The sequence below is a fragment of the Dasypus novemcinctus genome, chromosome 10 (genome assembly GCF_030445035.2).
Source record: "Dasypus novemcinctus isolate mDasNov1 chromosome 10, mDasNov1.1.hap2, whole genome shotgun sequence".
Lineage (NCBI taxonomy): Eukaryota > Metazoa > Chordata > Mammalia > Cingulata > Dasypodidae > Dasypus > Dasypus novemcinctus.
This window is the reverse complement of record NC_080682.1, coordinates 76,911,061-76,926,593: the sequence shown is the minus strand read 5'-3', so window position 1 is coordinate 76,926,593 and position 15,533 is coordinate 76,911,061. Positions and strand designations below refer to the sequence as shown.

At 48.1% G+C, this 15,533-nt stretch overlaps 1 protein-coding gene across 20 annotated transcripts in view; it reads right to left on the bottom strand.

The window, feature by feature from the left end:
- Positions 1-15,533, bottom strand: part of PLEKHA7 (pleckstrin homology domain containing A7) — a 256,276-nt gene that overhangs the window by 23,061 nt on the left and 217,682 nt on the right. For all 20 annotated transcript variants that reach the window (XR_011649935.1, XR_011649936.1, XR_011649937.1 and 17 more), the window contains 5 exons: positions 13,318-13,371; positions 3,862-3,927; positions 3,606-3,686; positions 2,726-2,875; positions 2,058-2,159 (listed from right to left, as the gene is read on the bottom strand). Coding sequence is in view for 15 of the 20 variants with exons in the window: in XM_071218169.1 (XP_071074270.1) it covers positions 2,058-2,159; positions 2,726-2,875; positions 3,606-3,686; positions 3,862-3,927; positions 13,318-13,371 (453 nt within the window). In the remaining 5 variants the exon portion in view is untranslated. The remainder of the gene's footprint in view (positions 1-2,057; positions 2,160-2,725; positions 2,876-3,605; positions 3,687-3,861; positions 3,928-13,317; positions 13,372-15,533) is intronic.

Sequence of the window (15,533 nt, the reverse complement as noted above, 5' to 3'; positions counted from 1 at the left end):
ATTGGGGCAGAAAAGGAGGAAGAGAAGCTTTGACTTTGTTTTTGCTTCTCATTGTTTGGCCTTTTCAGAAAGATGTGTTCACATGTTAGTTGAGTAATCATAGAAATTTAAGGAATAAAAAACTAGAATAACTACTGCAAAAATTAATGTGGAGCACTGAAGTAGAAGAAGAGAACTACAAGAGAACAGGACAGTTTAAGGAACTTGCAACTAGAAATAATCAGTTGAAGGGTTTTGTCAATAATATCCACCTATTTTCAAGCCAGTGTACTAGATGCTGGGGATATAAAAAGAATAGGAAAATGTGGCGGCGGACTTGGCCCAGTGGTTAGGGCGTCCGTCTACCACATGGGAGGTCCACGGTTCAAACCCCGGGCCTCCTTGACCCTTGTGGAGCTGGCCCATGTGCAGTGCTGATGTGCGCAAGGAGTGCCCTGCCACGCAGGGGTGTCCCCCACGTAGGGGAGCCCCACGCACAAGGAGCGCGCCCCGTAAGGAGAGCCGCCCAGCCCAAAAGAAAGTGCAGCTGCCCAGGAATGGTGCTGCACACAGGGAGAACTGACACAACAAAATGACGCAACAAAAAGAAACACAGATTCCCATGCCGCTGACAACAACAGAAGCGGACAAAGAAACAAGATGCAGCAAATAGACACAGAGAACAGACAATTGGGGTGGGGGGAGGGGAAGGGGAGAGAAATAAATAAATAAATCTTTAAAAAAAAAAAGAACAGGAAAATGTTAGTTCAGGGGGGCAGATGTAGCTCAAGTGGTTGAGTGCCTACTTCCCATGTATGAGGTCCTGGGTTCAATCCCTGGTACCTCCTAAAAAACACTGTTCGTTCAGATGAAGGGAAATTATGAAACAAACAAAAAACAGAGCAGGAGACACAACCAGTTCTGAGGAATCTCCTTGTGCTGTAGGCAAGAATCTCCTCTGCGTGACCCTGGAATGGATTCTCGGAGAATCGTCTCCGGGCAGTGAGTAGAAGGGTAACAGGGCCCTAGAAACGCTCTAGGTCCACAAACCTAAACCTCCTCCAGAATTTCCTTCACTCCTCTGGGATGACTCACCATATTCATTAAGTCACGTGAATGAAGAGCCTTGGCTAGAACTAGTTCATCTATTGGCAAGACCAGCACCAAAATTGGCCAAGTACTGTCCTGATACAGAAGAAGCCTCAATTAATTCTTGCTGAATTCAAATAAGTTAAATTAATTTCAGGCCCCGGAAGGAGATACAGATGTGAAGGCAGGTTGGAAAGCCGGTTATTTTTCATGTGCAAAATTTTGAGGGTGGTTGGAACCCTGGTTGGCATCCCAGTAGGAGGCACTGGACAGCTGGGGAAGCCAACATGGAAGAAGAGAAATAAAAAAGGGCCTTTCATTCTAAATCTCACCTTTGGGGGACAGAGATAACTATTAATGGGATGGCCTGGTTTTTATGGGTAGAGGAAAGGTTGATGAGAAGGCAGCGTTCTAAGGGTACTTTTCCTGAATGGGGCAGGGGCCACAGTGATGGCTATCACCCAGACTGGTCTCCAGATATGCAAATGACTGCCTGAGGCACCACAATGGACCTGAATTCACACTACCTCCTCAGGTAGACAGGCGCGATAACATCTACCTGCGGCAACCAGAGGCCGGAAGGAGGTGAAGACTTCCTGCAGCTAAGTGACAAACTAGAAACCCAAGATGGATCAAAAACCATGGCAACACAGATCACTCTCAAGGTTCTGTAAGGCTCTCAAGGTTATTTGTCTCCTCTGCCTGTCTCCTCAGTGATAAGTAGGTAAAACCCTTACAAAAAAACATCCAAGGCCTTGTCTTTGAAGGCAGAGAGGCAAGGGGAGCTGGGGTGAGGCTTCTCATCTCAGCAAGGCTGGGGCAAGGGATCACCAAAGGAGAACCTGGCATGGCCCCTTCACAGTGGTGGACAGCAGCCTGAGTCCCGGTCAAGGAAGAGAAGGCCCCTGGGGAATGCAGAGTTCACTCCAGGTGAAGACTCTCAGAGAAATCAGAACTCAGAAGGAAAGAAGAGCCAGCCCTTGGGTCACCTGGAAAAAAAATGCTCTCCTGTGCTGCTCCTGGAGGGTCTGCTTCAGCTGCTCCACGTCACTCTCCAACTTCAGGTATTCATTCCAGGCATTTTCCATCTCCTGCCGGCCGAAAAAGTGCTATTGGTTCTTAGTTATCCCCTGCCCCCAGTAGGGACAGGAACACCTGTGCTCCTGATCCCTGCCAAGCCCAATGGGCCAAGGGTGGGCCTGGTCAGGTAGAGATGGGGAGTATGGTATCCTCTCATTTGTGCTCTAACTGGCCCCTGCACTGCCCCCCTTCCACCCTTGGGGATGCTTTGATTCCCAGTCCTGACAGAAAGGGCCCCCTCTACATCAGAAGGACTGATGAAAAAGTAGAAATTATGAAGTCTTAGAATTACACACAAACCAGAGGAATAGCTGTACAGGATGCCCTGAGAAATCTAGTCCCTTGGGTGTCACTGTAGCTATCCAGGGGTCACTAATGGAAAGCAGGCTAAGGCTCAGACATGTCACCCTTGAATAAGATAAGCTACTGTCAGGAAGCAGCCTGGAGAAGCTCTGCTACTCCAAGACTCTCGTTCCTGGCTACCAACTCAACTACAGCTTGGGAGATGAGAAAAGGAGTCCTGTGCCCAGCCCATCCTGAGGGGGAGTGTTTGCCACCCTCCACACCCTCTACGCACAGTGGACTCTCTGGATAGCTCTGCCCGGATGTGGACGAGGTCCTCCTGCAGCAATCTCTGCTGGTAGGCAATCTTCTCCAAGTGCTGGGGCTGGTCTCTGTACTGCTCCATCTGTCTGTGCAAGACCTCCAGCACAGACTCTAGCTGGTCCTGCACCAGCAAAGGCCAATGAACGAACAGGAGAAGACAGTCTCTGGAGGCATGCCCATGCCATGCCAGGAACCAAACAAACCTGCTGAGTCTAACCAAGGCAGGAGGGACCGATGCTGAGATGGGGACTGAGAGTGAGGGCCTCTAATGCCAGCTCTGACTCTAGCCATTGGGTAGCCTGGGGAAAGTCACCGAACAGCTTTCTGCCTTGGTTTCCACATCTATAGAGTGGGCATAAAGCTGTCTAACTCCTTATGAGCTAGATTATGAGGATAAATAAAAGATGGAAAATGCTCTCAGTTCTTGGGAAAAAGCATACGTCACAAACCTTCAGCATCACAAATATAATGCCTTTTAAATTGAAAAAAAAAAAAAATCCACTTTAAGAATCTTCTCTCCCTAGAAGACAGATATTGATGGCCCCAGGCCCATTCCTGCCCTCCAATCCCTACTTGCTCCCTTCCACAGAAATAGGAAAGAGTTATAAAGCTAAGGGCCTCTTCCCTCCTATCTCATGGGCTCACCTTACAAGAGCTGAGGTCTTTCTATAGTTTCCTCCCAGTCAGACAGAAACACTCCAAGAAGCTCCCTTTAAACCCCAGAACATTGCTGTGGACATGCTAACACCTGTTTTCGGATACTAACAAGAGAGACTACTCTATGTCTGAGGAGAGACAAGATGACAAGCTTCCCTCTACCCAGCCCAAGATTTTGCAAAACGGATGTGTACTTTGTTCTCCTTGAGGGCCCGTATCTTGTCTTCCACATCCTGGAGGATCCTGTCTTGTTCACAGAAGACACTTAGTTTGACCTGTAAACAAAAGACAGGTTGCAGAAGGCCTGGGATGATGAGGAAAGGGCCTAGCCTTGGGTGTGTGATCAGAACGCCTTTGGTTACAAAGCCGTCCAAATCCTGCCCAAAGCTCCCCAGTCTGGGTTAGGGTTAAGATACAGCTGAGGGTCAGCCTATGGCCCTGCTCACTCACATCAATGTCACTCTCTGCGATCTTCACAGGCTTCTGACTTCGACAGAGAAGGTCCCGGCTTGTCATCTGGGAGGTGAAAATTTAAAAGGAGATTTAATACAGTGTTTGGCATTTGAACTCAGGAAGCAAAGAGCCCCACAATGGGTGGGTGTGAAGTCTCAGGAATGGAGGTAGGGTCATGGCACGGAAGGGACAAAGTTTGGGCAACAAATGCCCTACTTTCTATGCCTATTTCATTCTAGGGAAAAATCAAAACCTTTTTGGGATTCTAGTAGCATCTGTAAACTTCTCAAATTGAAGAAAATGTTCACTTTTAAGTTATGGAACCATCAACTGTATAATCTTATATTTGCCCAAAATGAGTGTGATAAACAAGTTTATGAATCTTGGAAGATTGGCCACTTATAGACAATTTTGCTACTGAACATGGGGATAAACACAGATAGAGAAATCCATCAGTCCTTGTCCAGGGTAGTGGGGTGGGTGGGCCGGGAGGAGCAAGCAAATACCCTGAGCATTGAAAAGCCTTTGGTTAAGCAAGTCTGAACAGCCCCAAGAGCAAGGCCAGGTGACTGGGGGACTCTGTTCGCCTGGCCCTGTTTGTGAAGAGGACCTAGCCAAAGGAAGAAGGAGCCTGGATAATTCCTGCCTGAGGTTTTTAACCAGTCCCTGAAAAACTGAGGCTATGCCAATTTTGTATAAAGTACAGGTTACTCTGTCCTCCCAAGGAAGGAAACCACAAAGCAATAGACGAATCATCCAAACTTATGGGCCAGTGGAATGCCTCATTTCCCATCCTAACTTTCACTGACCCCTAAAAACCGAAAGCCAACTCTTTAGCCTATGTTTCCCTCAAAATCTGCTTCTATCAAACGTGGGGGTATGGAGGCACTTTTTCACAGATGCATCTCCTCGGCCAAGACAAGGTCAGGAATAGCCAGGGCTCACTTGTTCCAGGTAGTGGAAGCTATGTCGCTGAACTCCACTGTACAGCTCTGAACAGGGAAACGGGGGGTGGAGCTAACCACAGCAGAACCAGGGACTATGCAGGGGGACCCAGTGCAGACAGAGCTGCTGGAGCGATGGCCTTCACTTTCTCCCCGCTCCATAGGGAAGGTCTAGGAAGCTGGTGAATGTGAATCAGAAGCAGAACTACATTGGCAAACCTTCCCCTCAGAGTTCAGGCTACCAAGTTCCCAATTGCCCTCTGCTCCTTTCCCTAAGAATCAGCAGCAGCATATCCAAAGGTCAAGGCCAAGGTGAATGACTGCACGATGCCTCAGGCTGAGGACTGACTCTGGACTGCAGACCCACCCCCAGGCATTCCCATTCTCCCTTTGGACACATAGTAGAGGGCAGGGACCAATGTTTATTTTTCTTAGTAAAGTCAGCCCCCAACATATGGCATATCTACATTGGAAGGCACTCAGCAAATTCTTGAATTGTTGTATATTTCAACGGAAAACACATAAAGGTCAGTGCTACAGAATTCCTGAAAAAAGTAGAACTCCAGCCAAATTCTGCTCTTCGGACTGAGAGGTTACGTGTACACACATGTACAAGCATAGTCACAGAACACAGGGACTACTGCAATATCCACAGACTGTGCTGTCTTCTGAGCAGGGGAGAGTGATGAGAGGAGCACAGGGCGTGGAATTAATCTACCAACTGCAAACAGCTGAACTTTCCAGGCTTTCCAGGCAGCGCTTGGACTTGCAAAGTCAGGGGGAGGTGGAGGTGGAGGGTGGGAGGGCAGGGGAGGGTAGAGATGTCCTCACTCTGTGTCACATGCCTTTTCAGCAAAGCCAAGGACAATGAGCTGTCTATTCTCCAGGAGGACTCAGTTTATTTCCTAGGTAGAAATGATTTTCAAAGTGAGATATGCTTTGAGGATTCCTACCCCCCACCCAGCAAAACTCTTGCCCTTATTTCACTGAAGCTTTTTGATACTTAAATAGCAGAGAATCTAGTTGAGCAATGCCTCATTTATCTGGCACCACCAGTAAACGAATGAGGTATTTGACACAAAAATGGCATTTTGAGAAAGCTGAATCTTTTCAACTAAACTTTTTGATGGAAAACTTTCTATAACTCTGTTCTTCCATGCCAATATCAAGTGCTAAATATAAATTCAATATATATATATTTTTAATGAATCAGGGTCATTAGGAAAGAATCTCCTAGAATGTCTTAGAAGTTAGCATTTAGATCTATTTGCTCCTTTATTAAATTGGTCTCACATTCCTGTGTTCTCATTTTTGTTTTGGATTGACATATATGATTTCTTTTCTCTCTAAGGATATTATTATTCCCCCTTTCCTAAAAAGTAACTTTCTCTTGCACCCTTCTAACGTGCTACTTTTAGGTTGCTGTGAGTTAGGAATTCAAATAATTAAGTGTGTTAGAATTAAAAAGTCAACAGAGCTGACGCATCAGCACACACCCGGAGCCTACCACTACCCTGGTACTTGGCAGACCAGATGACAAGGTTTGGTTTGTTCGTCTGTCTCTCCTCACTAGACAGGAACCTAACGAGGGTAGCTGTGGGAACTGTGTCTTATTTTCTCTGCAGCCTCAATGCCCAGCCCAGGCCTAGCAGTATTGGGATATTTGGGAAATGTTTGTCTAGTGAGCCAGAGAACGCATCCAAATATGGTGAGCTGGCTAGCTAAGGGCCGGGAACTCTTTCTGTGGTGTACAGGCCACAGGTGTTAGGGACAGGCTTCCTGAGAGCATGTTTATGCAGCCCCAGAGGCCCTTTAGGCTTCTCATTTTAGCGCTGTTCCCTGGAGTCAAGGCTATTAAAAAATATTATGTCCAAGAGTCATGTTTTACATCTAAATTTCCTTTTAAAATTGAGCTTTGGGATAGCAATCTTTAAATCCACTTAAAGCCTCAACTATGGGTCGAGATCATCTCTGTCACAAAAACATGAAAGCAGGCACGTATCCACTTGAGGGAATCCGTGCATCAGAAAGCGACTAAAGTCCACCCAAGCATCTTACCTCCCTCTCTACCACATCCCAAGGCAGCTTGTCGGGGCTTAGGATGGCTGGATACAACACCTGCTTCCCCATGGGCAGCCTCCCTGGGAATGCTACAAGAGCTGGCCAGGCTTCAGTTACTACTTCTATACTAGTCAAAGGGGTTGGGAGGGGGCAGCTTTGTCCTAGTCCAGCTCCAGACTCTGTTTTCCAAACATCAACACCCTGCCCCGAAGCAGAGCCACATAAATCCCAGGGCCGCAGTGGAATCCAGCTCCTCCCCAGAGTGACCAGTGACTGCTGCTCCCTCCCAAGACACTCATGCTCGACTCCACAGACCACACTGGTCTCTTTCTGTCTGGGTCAGACCTCGCCTTGGAGGCAGACAAGTGAGAATGGAAACACGACACAAGCTGGTGACAAGGCAGGCAAGCTCCCCCACCCCTTGGCAGCACAAAAGATGGACTCACAGAACACCACAGATGAGAGGCTCGGCCTGGTGCACCAGCCAGAATGCTGACAAGAGCTTCAATAGAAAGAAAATAAACCAAAATGACTTGCAGGAAGCCTGGGGGTGGTCAGGAAAGCCCCTGGTTAAGCAAGTGATGGAGCCGGCACGGAGCCAGAAGCAATGGAATGGCCACGCTTGGAGACACAGATCAGATCATCTTACGCTTCTCCTGGGCCGACAGCCCCGTGCTGACTTCTTCAGCACTTTGTAAAGCACGTTGATCAAAGGTTCATTATTTTTTATCTGTTCCAAACAAAAAAGGCAAATACAACAAAACGCAACAGGTGAGACATCAAATGACACTTGAAGCCAGAATTTGGAGAACTGGCAAAGGGCAAACCTTAAGGAGCGTGTGTGCTGTGCAATTAACATAACCTGGTCTGAATCTAGGTGCCCTTTCTAGACTTCTCTTCATTTATGAAACGGGGAAAGTAAGCTCTGCCTGAAGGGTCTCTGTGCAGGCTAGTTAACGCAAAAGTGCTGATTTCAGTGCCCATCCCATTTCCTTCCTGTTTCTGCTGCAGAAGTCCAGAGGGCACGTTACAGAAGTGAACTTTGCTTCTTCCTTTGTCCTCCCTCATCACAACCCTAGGAGAGTCATTAGTCTCACCCCCTCCTGACACTTCCCACCTTAAGTCCCTCAGACCCCTGCCTTCACACCTGTGTTGCCTTTAAATAATTATGTCTCACTATTTACCCCCAATGCTTACAGTTCCTTTTAGAGGACATAGTCCCCACCCTCAAGGACAGTAGATCTTACCCTCACTGAACACTGGAATCACTGGGAGAACTTTTTAATAAACACTGCTTCCTGAGCCCCACTCCAAGGGACTGCAGTCAGTTCTGACTTGATTGACTGAAGTTGGGCCCAGGAACTGATTCTTAAAAGCCTGTGGTGATTCTAATGCTCAGCCAGGACTGAAGCACTGCTCTGTAATGGTGGTCCTCAAACTTCAGCATGCCTCAGGATCATACGAGGGCTTGTCAATATGTAGATTTGCTGGGCCCACCCTTGGAGGTTCTCAGTGAGCAGGTCTGGGGAGGGACCCAGGAGTTTGCATTTCTGACAAATTCCCAGGCACTGATGCTGCTGCTGGCCTGGGGACCCTACTTTGAGAGCCACTGCTATGAAATAAAGATTGTCTCAATCACGGCTACAGATTAGAACCACTTCGGGAATTTTTTGTTCTTGTTTTTAAAAAGAGTAATACCTGAGTATTGTCAATTAACAATTAAATCTCTACGAGGTAGAGACCCAAGAATCGATATTCACTTGGAAAGCGCCCCTGGTAATTCTAATGCATGGCCAGAGTTAATAACCTCTGCTCCAGAGCAAGAGACCATACACGTCAGTGTGCCTGAGAATTACCCAGAGCTTGATTTCCTAAAAATGAAGATTTCTGGGCACCATCTTCATAGAGTCTATTCCAACAGCTCTAGGGGCCCCCAAATCTGCATTTCTATCAAGCTCCCAGGTGATCCTGAAATAGGCCTCCCAGACTACATCTTAAGAAGCTCTCTGGAGGCTGACTTTGGAAATATACCCTGAACCAAGGAGCCCTCATCTCAGACTCCAACACTCAGTAAGAGCCCTGGGGCCAGGCACCTACCTGATGCCACTGATGAAACATTCCTCAGCAGGGACAAGAGCCTCCTGAGGGTTGCAATGTGAGGGGCCAGTGGATATTCTCTACCTCACCTTCCCAGTTGTTCAAAACAATTCAAGCTGTCAGCAGCAATGTAAACCCACACCCCATCCCCCAATTAAGTGATTAAAATCAACACCAGAAATACGATTCACAGAACACAACTTTAAGGAGGTCAAAGAACATGGTAGGGAAAAAAGAAGGCAACTGTGAAGTTATGCACTGGATTTGAATCCCAGCCTCGTAACTTAACTTCTCTGATACCCGGGTCCCTGATTAGTAAAAAAGGGACTGTAATTCCTGTTGCTCAAGTTGCTGAGAGTATTAAGGGAGATAAAGTGCCCCAAACACTGTCAGGCAGGAAGAGATGTGTCATCCTATGAAGTCTGTTTTACCCTGGCCTGGGGCCAGGTACCTACCTGATGCCACTGACAAGTAAAGAAGTCAACATCTCCAAAGATAATATTAATATAGAGTATTTTCTACAAGAATGGAGTATGCCTTTGTTTGGTACACTTGGTACCACAGCAGGAATGCTTACTTCAGGAAGAAAAATCTCTGCTGTGTGGAAGAAGCAAACACCACCAGCTGATTCTGGAAGCCATGGGGAATCAGAAGGGGTGAGGCCTCTGTATGCTGGGTGGGGGGACTTCGGTCCTTAGCCTTTGTGACAGGGACCTGGGAACCCTTGGCTGACCTGGTGGGGGGTGCGAGGAGGCATGCCAGATGACCAGAGGCCAGGCAGGGAGACTCTCTTCTCCCAGGAGGCTTACCTCCTTACCTCTTCCCACCAGGATCCAGGAGGGACGTCTCGGTAGGAGGCCCCAAAAGAAGTTGGTCACAGAACAGGCTGTGCTGGTCTCTGATTCCTTGTCCAGGGTGGTCTACAGGGCCCAATCAACCACGCCCACAGGAGGCTCATCTCAGAGACCCCAGCTGGGCTCAGCAACAGCATTTTTTGTCAGCATGCCATAGGATCTCAAGGACTAGTGGGACTTAAGGGTTTTCTAATCCATCTACTCATCCTTCTAAAGTGCTATTACCCTCAGTAAGGGGGAGTTCACTGCCACCTAAGGCAGCCAGCCCTTTGAGAAAAGTCTTTCTTCTCTGAAACTGAAGTCTGCCTACTTACAGCTTCCATGTGTTTTCATTCCCCTTAAGGCCACAGAAAACAAACTGTAACCCTTCAGAGCTTAACAGACGGTCTCTATGTCTCTCCTGACATAGAGCTAAACTAAACAGCCCTAACTCCTTCAACCATTCTGCATTACAGCTGCACTAGCTGCTGCTGTGTCTCTTTTTTTTTGCCCATTAGGGAACTCCACCCTCACTCCACAGGGATGTCCCACTGGGAGGAAGTGAGTGAGCCTGGGTTTGCAGGTGGCCGCCTTCTCAGGCCACATGGAGCCAGCTCTTGTTTGGCGGGGAAGGACGTGGGCACACCAGGGCAAGCAGAGCAGCAGCTGTACGGCCTGAGCTCTGGAACATCTGGCTACATGAATGAGTATATTTCCTTTTTGGCTTAGTAGGTTGATTCAGGTTACGATCACTTGCAAACAAAAGCATCCCACCTGAGAACACTCTTCAGCCATGGTTCCTCAATACCCATCCTCTGAGTTCAGCCCTTCCCTCAGTTTGCTCACTAAAGTGGGATGCCCACCTTGGAAACCCACACCCCGGCTGGGCCTGAGCAGGCCCACTGCCCCCCTGATCAATGCACCCTGCCCTTCTGTGGGAGGCTGAGCTGGGTGCCAGCCCTCCTGATGACTCACACACAGGGCAAACCCCAGAGTCTTTTTCCACGTGTGCTGCTGGTGAGCCAAGCCTCTCAAATCCTGCTGGCACAGTTCATTTGGGGAAATAGTTCTCTTAGAGGAGCTCAGCAATTGGAGTAACAGTTATGAGAACAGCACAATTCTGATATTGATACAGCTGTTTTTCATGACAAACAGTGACAACTTTCAGGAAGTCCAATCAATAGTGTTCTGATCCCATGTCTCCTAGCTAGAAAACAGCCCCGTGACCCAACTTACCTCTATCACATCCAACACATTTCCTGACATAATGACCCAAGCTTAGCTCCATAAAAAATGTAATGCCTTAGCAGAAGCAGCGTTTTCAGAGAGGTCATGTGGCAAGGCGATTAAGAGCTACACTATACCCAAATAACTACTTGGGTGGTGTCGAGAGCATTATTTATCTTCCTGAGCCTTACTCAGTAAAGAGAGGGAAATACCAACTCCTTACGGGGGAACTGAATATAGGTAAAACCCACTGTCACATGTTAAAGCCTCTATTGTTATTTACGCTTTGTTGAGAGTCAGGAAACAGGGAATCCTGGTTCTGCTTTGCTATACATGCCTCAGTTTCTCCCTCTTTAAATCTTTAACTCCAATTCTGTGATCTCAAAATAAAACAAACCTGAGGCAGATCTTTACTCCATGACTATCCCGTACAAACAGGAATCAGATGTGAGATGTTTTCTACTGCTCTTGTTCAGCCACTTCCTTAAGTTCTCTCTTGCCCTTCGCACCAAGCACTCTAAGACCTTTTTTGGGTATGCATGTGCTGTAGGTGAGCCAAGCTTCCCCAACAGCTCCTAGGTCATCGTGGATGCTCTACAGATACTCTTGGGACAACCGCTTGGTCCCAGGACAGGGCAAGAACAAACAATCAGCATGGCATCCGGTGGTCAGGGAGGCCAAGGAACAGGCATGTGGTGTGCACACAGGGCAGGCGTTGCTGGGGGGCTGGTGGATCACTTTCCATGGGTGCAGTGGAAAGGACCTTGTGTCATCAGGATATGGGAAGATGGGTTGAGCTGCTACATTTAAACTACGTAAGCTATGCTGTCTCAGCAGCTTGACTCCTGAGGTATTACTACCATACTTAACATATTCATTTAAGCTCCTGGAATCTGACTTCTAGTAAAGCTGGGAAATGTCCTGGTTTCAAGAAAACTCTCATTGCTTTCTCCTCATGTTCTAAAGAGAGGTCTGAGTTTTGTGTTTGTTTCCTGCATCCTCCTTCCTAAAGCCTAGAATAGAATCTGGACCTGGACCACTGCCCCCACCATCACGTCTTGACCACCCTGGTGCTCCTTGGCTCTCATGGTCCCTCCCCCTTTATCTCAGGCAGTGCCATTCTTCTAGCTTTTCTGGGCTCCACACACATGCCATCTCCTCCCAGCCCACAGTGAGCCTCACTATCTCACCTCTGAGAATGGGATCAAAGAGATCTTTGTGCATTCATTATATATAAGTCTGTGTTATTTGGGGAAGTTTTCTTTCCCCAACCTAGAACGTTTGGAAATTTCTTAAGGCCAAAAAGCCTACATTTTTATCTTGCAACTCCCTTAGGCTTCTGCAGAGCCAGGTACACAGCAAGTGGTCAACAGATCCATAAGTTAACTGTTTAATTTCCAATCAAAGGCCCTGGTCTTGCCTCAGTGTGATGAGCCATACCCCTCATCTGCTGCCTTAGGGTTCACTGTGCATACCCCACTTCTACAAGGCTGGATGAAGTTACCCTTATTAAAAATATGTTAAGCCAGGTACACTTGGAGAGGGGGAGGAGGCATCCCCCCGTGGCAGTCGCCTGGGTGTTCCACGAGCCCCTCACCCACACTCTCATATCCACGGTTAATTAAAGGTCACATTCCTTGAGTCTATTTCATGGTTCAGGCATAAGAAGTGCTTTTCATAGCAGGAGATTTCAGAGAGCTGTGGGAAAGGAACAATAGCAGCTTTTTTCCAAGCAGAATGCCTCTTGCTTCTACAGAAACTTTCTCGGGCTCTTTGTGCAGTAAAGGCTAATTTAGAGCCTGAAGTGTTATCACCTACCAAGGCCCAATGTTCATCTCCTAAAGAGAGACTACTGGGGAGCTACCACGCCACGTAATTCCGTGTGGAAATTGCTCCATCAGCAACAACAATCCACCAAACTTCTTGTGGCTGAAAACACACATCAGTAGCACTCTAGAAACCAAATACACATGCCCCCCACCAGAGGCTCTGAAGAAGTGGCTGCTTATCAATTGCAGGCACCTTTTGGTTCTGAACAAGGAAAGGAAGTGGTCAAGATTTTGTGCCCCCATTCTTTAGCTGGCAACCTTACAGCAGAACTCTCAAGAAACTAAGAAAAGCCGAGTTTAAGGCTATAAGAAATGGACTCTTCTGACTTAAACAGGAATGCCCTTCTCTTGAGATACAGATTTGGTAGGATCTACATGGCCTTGGCTTTGGGTTGGCTCCAATGGGGCTGGCACTCTCAGAAAGGAGGGTCCAAAGCAGGGAAGACCCTGGCTGTCACTCACCTTTAGGTCTAGGTACTCCAGGTCTTTCTTCAGCTGGAGGTAGGTATCATCGGCCTTCAAAAGAAACACAGAGAGGAAAAAAAAACAGTTATGAACACCAAGGGTTTCCATAATTCAGGGCTTCAAGTATGAATCATTCATATTACACAGCTTTGATGACAGGAGACCACAGCAGACCAGCAGATCTGGGGCCACAGAGAAAGCACAAATGTCTCACTGTACCTCAGAGACCTCTACCAGAATGGCAGATCTTTGGGCCACTGTAAAGAGGGCCAGCTTGCCCCCGCACGGGCTGGGGTAAGAGTGTGATGGGGAGGAGGGAGACAGCACACATCCCACTAGAGAGTTCAGACAGCAGTGCAGCCGAGGTGGATGGTGAACTCCTAGAACCACCTAGAAGAGGTCATGCTTACCCCCAAGTGAGTCCCACCAAGCACCAATGTTCTCTTTCTTATCACAAACCTTTGGACTGGGTCACTTCACATGCATAAAACAAAAAGATCCCCTGACTGGATGTTTGGAAGGGACAGGGAGACGACCTGGGTGACCCAGGGCGGTCCTGATATAAACTTGGTTTCTAGAACAACCAGTACCAGCAGCCACCAGAAGCTTCCTATAAGTTTGGCTCTTTTTGCTCAGCATGGGGCCAATGTGGCCATGTCAGAAACTAGTGGTGGAAGTTCCAGTGTTGGGTCTGAGTACTTGTGGCGTCTCTGATAGTCTGTCGAGTTCTTCAGTGTAATTACTGGGAACAGTGAGAATAAGGAAAAGACTCTTTGATTTCTTAGAACTCCTGCTCTCTCATGTAGCAGATCACAGAAGCTAACTCTGAGGCAGAGCGACTGTGAAAGTTTAAGAAAAATAGTCTGTAGGGGGTGGAAGGTGGGAGGCTCTTTCTCAGGAGGCTTAGAGGCTCTTCCAGCAAGCCAAAACCAGCCGGCACTGGGGTAGGGGGCCCTTGTTTACTCCCCCTACATAAAACAATCACACTAATTAAATTGGTGAGAAGTTCAGGTAGTGCTTTTAAGCATGAGGGAGAAGGAAGGACTGTCCCTGGTTATCAGGGACACTGGTGGCTTGTTACGTCTTATCTTTGCCCATAAACTGTCCCCTTACTCATCCCTACTGCTCCTGCAGCTCAGTCCCTATCACACACAGGAGTAAGAAGGACAAAATAGAGGAATGTTATTAAGAATCACCCAAATTCACAATTTATGATTTTTGCATGTGCTTGCTTACATTCAGTGTCCCAATGCATTTTCTGTGTCCTTCAGATCTCACTAAAACAGGACGGGTAAGAAGAGGACGGCCCGATTACCCTCTTTAGCTGTGCCCGACCCTGAAGGACCAGCAGGAAAGGCGTAATCCATTCCTGCCTGAGGACAACCCCAGAAAGGAGTCCGGTTCTTCAAGCTGCTCGAGATACCCAGGAGAATAACGCCCAGGCCACTCCCCAAGGAGTGTCCTGGAAATAGATTAGAACACTGTGCCAGACTGGACCTGGATTTTGGCTTCAGTAGGCATGGTACCAGCTGGGGGACAAGTCATTTCCCCTCCCAGATCCTCTGTCTTTGGTGTGGTAATAACCCCTGCCCTGCCTAACCTCTCTCAGGATACTGGGGGGGTTCAACAGGACAAGAGGTGTGAAAATGTTTTGTGAATCAGCACAGTACCATCCAGATAAGAGAGGCTATATACTCCCCATCCAGTCTGATTCACACCTTTCGGCATCCCCAAGGAGTACCCAAAGTGACCACAAAGACAGCAGCCAGCACAGTCCTTTGGGCATAACCACACACCAGCCTAGCAATCAGTACTTACAGCCACAGAAGCCACGGTTCAGGTCCCTCGCGCCACATGCACCCCTTTCACCACCACCATAGCGTGTGGCAGTAGCATCCAGAAGCGACAGGCAGGGAATGAGGGAGAGCCAAACAGCACAGACAGGCTAGAGCACGGGCGTGAGGGGGTACGGGACGGCATGTCACGCCCTTGCCCCCGAGGTGGCCCCGTTGTTAGGGGAGCCCGTTGGCGCTGACCTGGGAGGTGGGAAAGGTCAGCTGGTGCTGCAGTAACTGGCCGACGGCGAAATTTCGCACACTGGCCAACTTGGCCTGGTGCCGCCGTAACCGGTTGAGAAGCAGTGAGAGCTCCTCCAGCTGCAAGTGTGTAGACATATCACAAGGAAATTAGCTCCGGCAGGAGCACGATGCTAT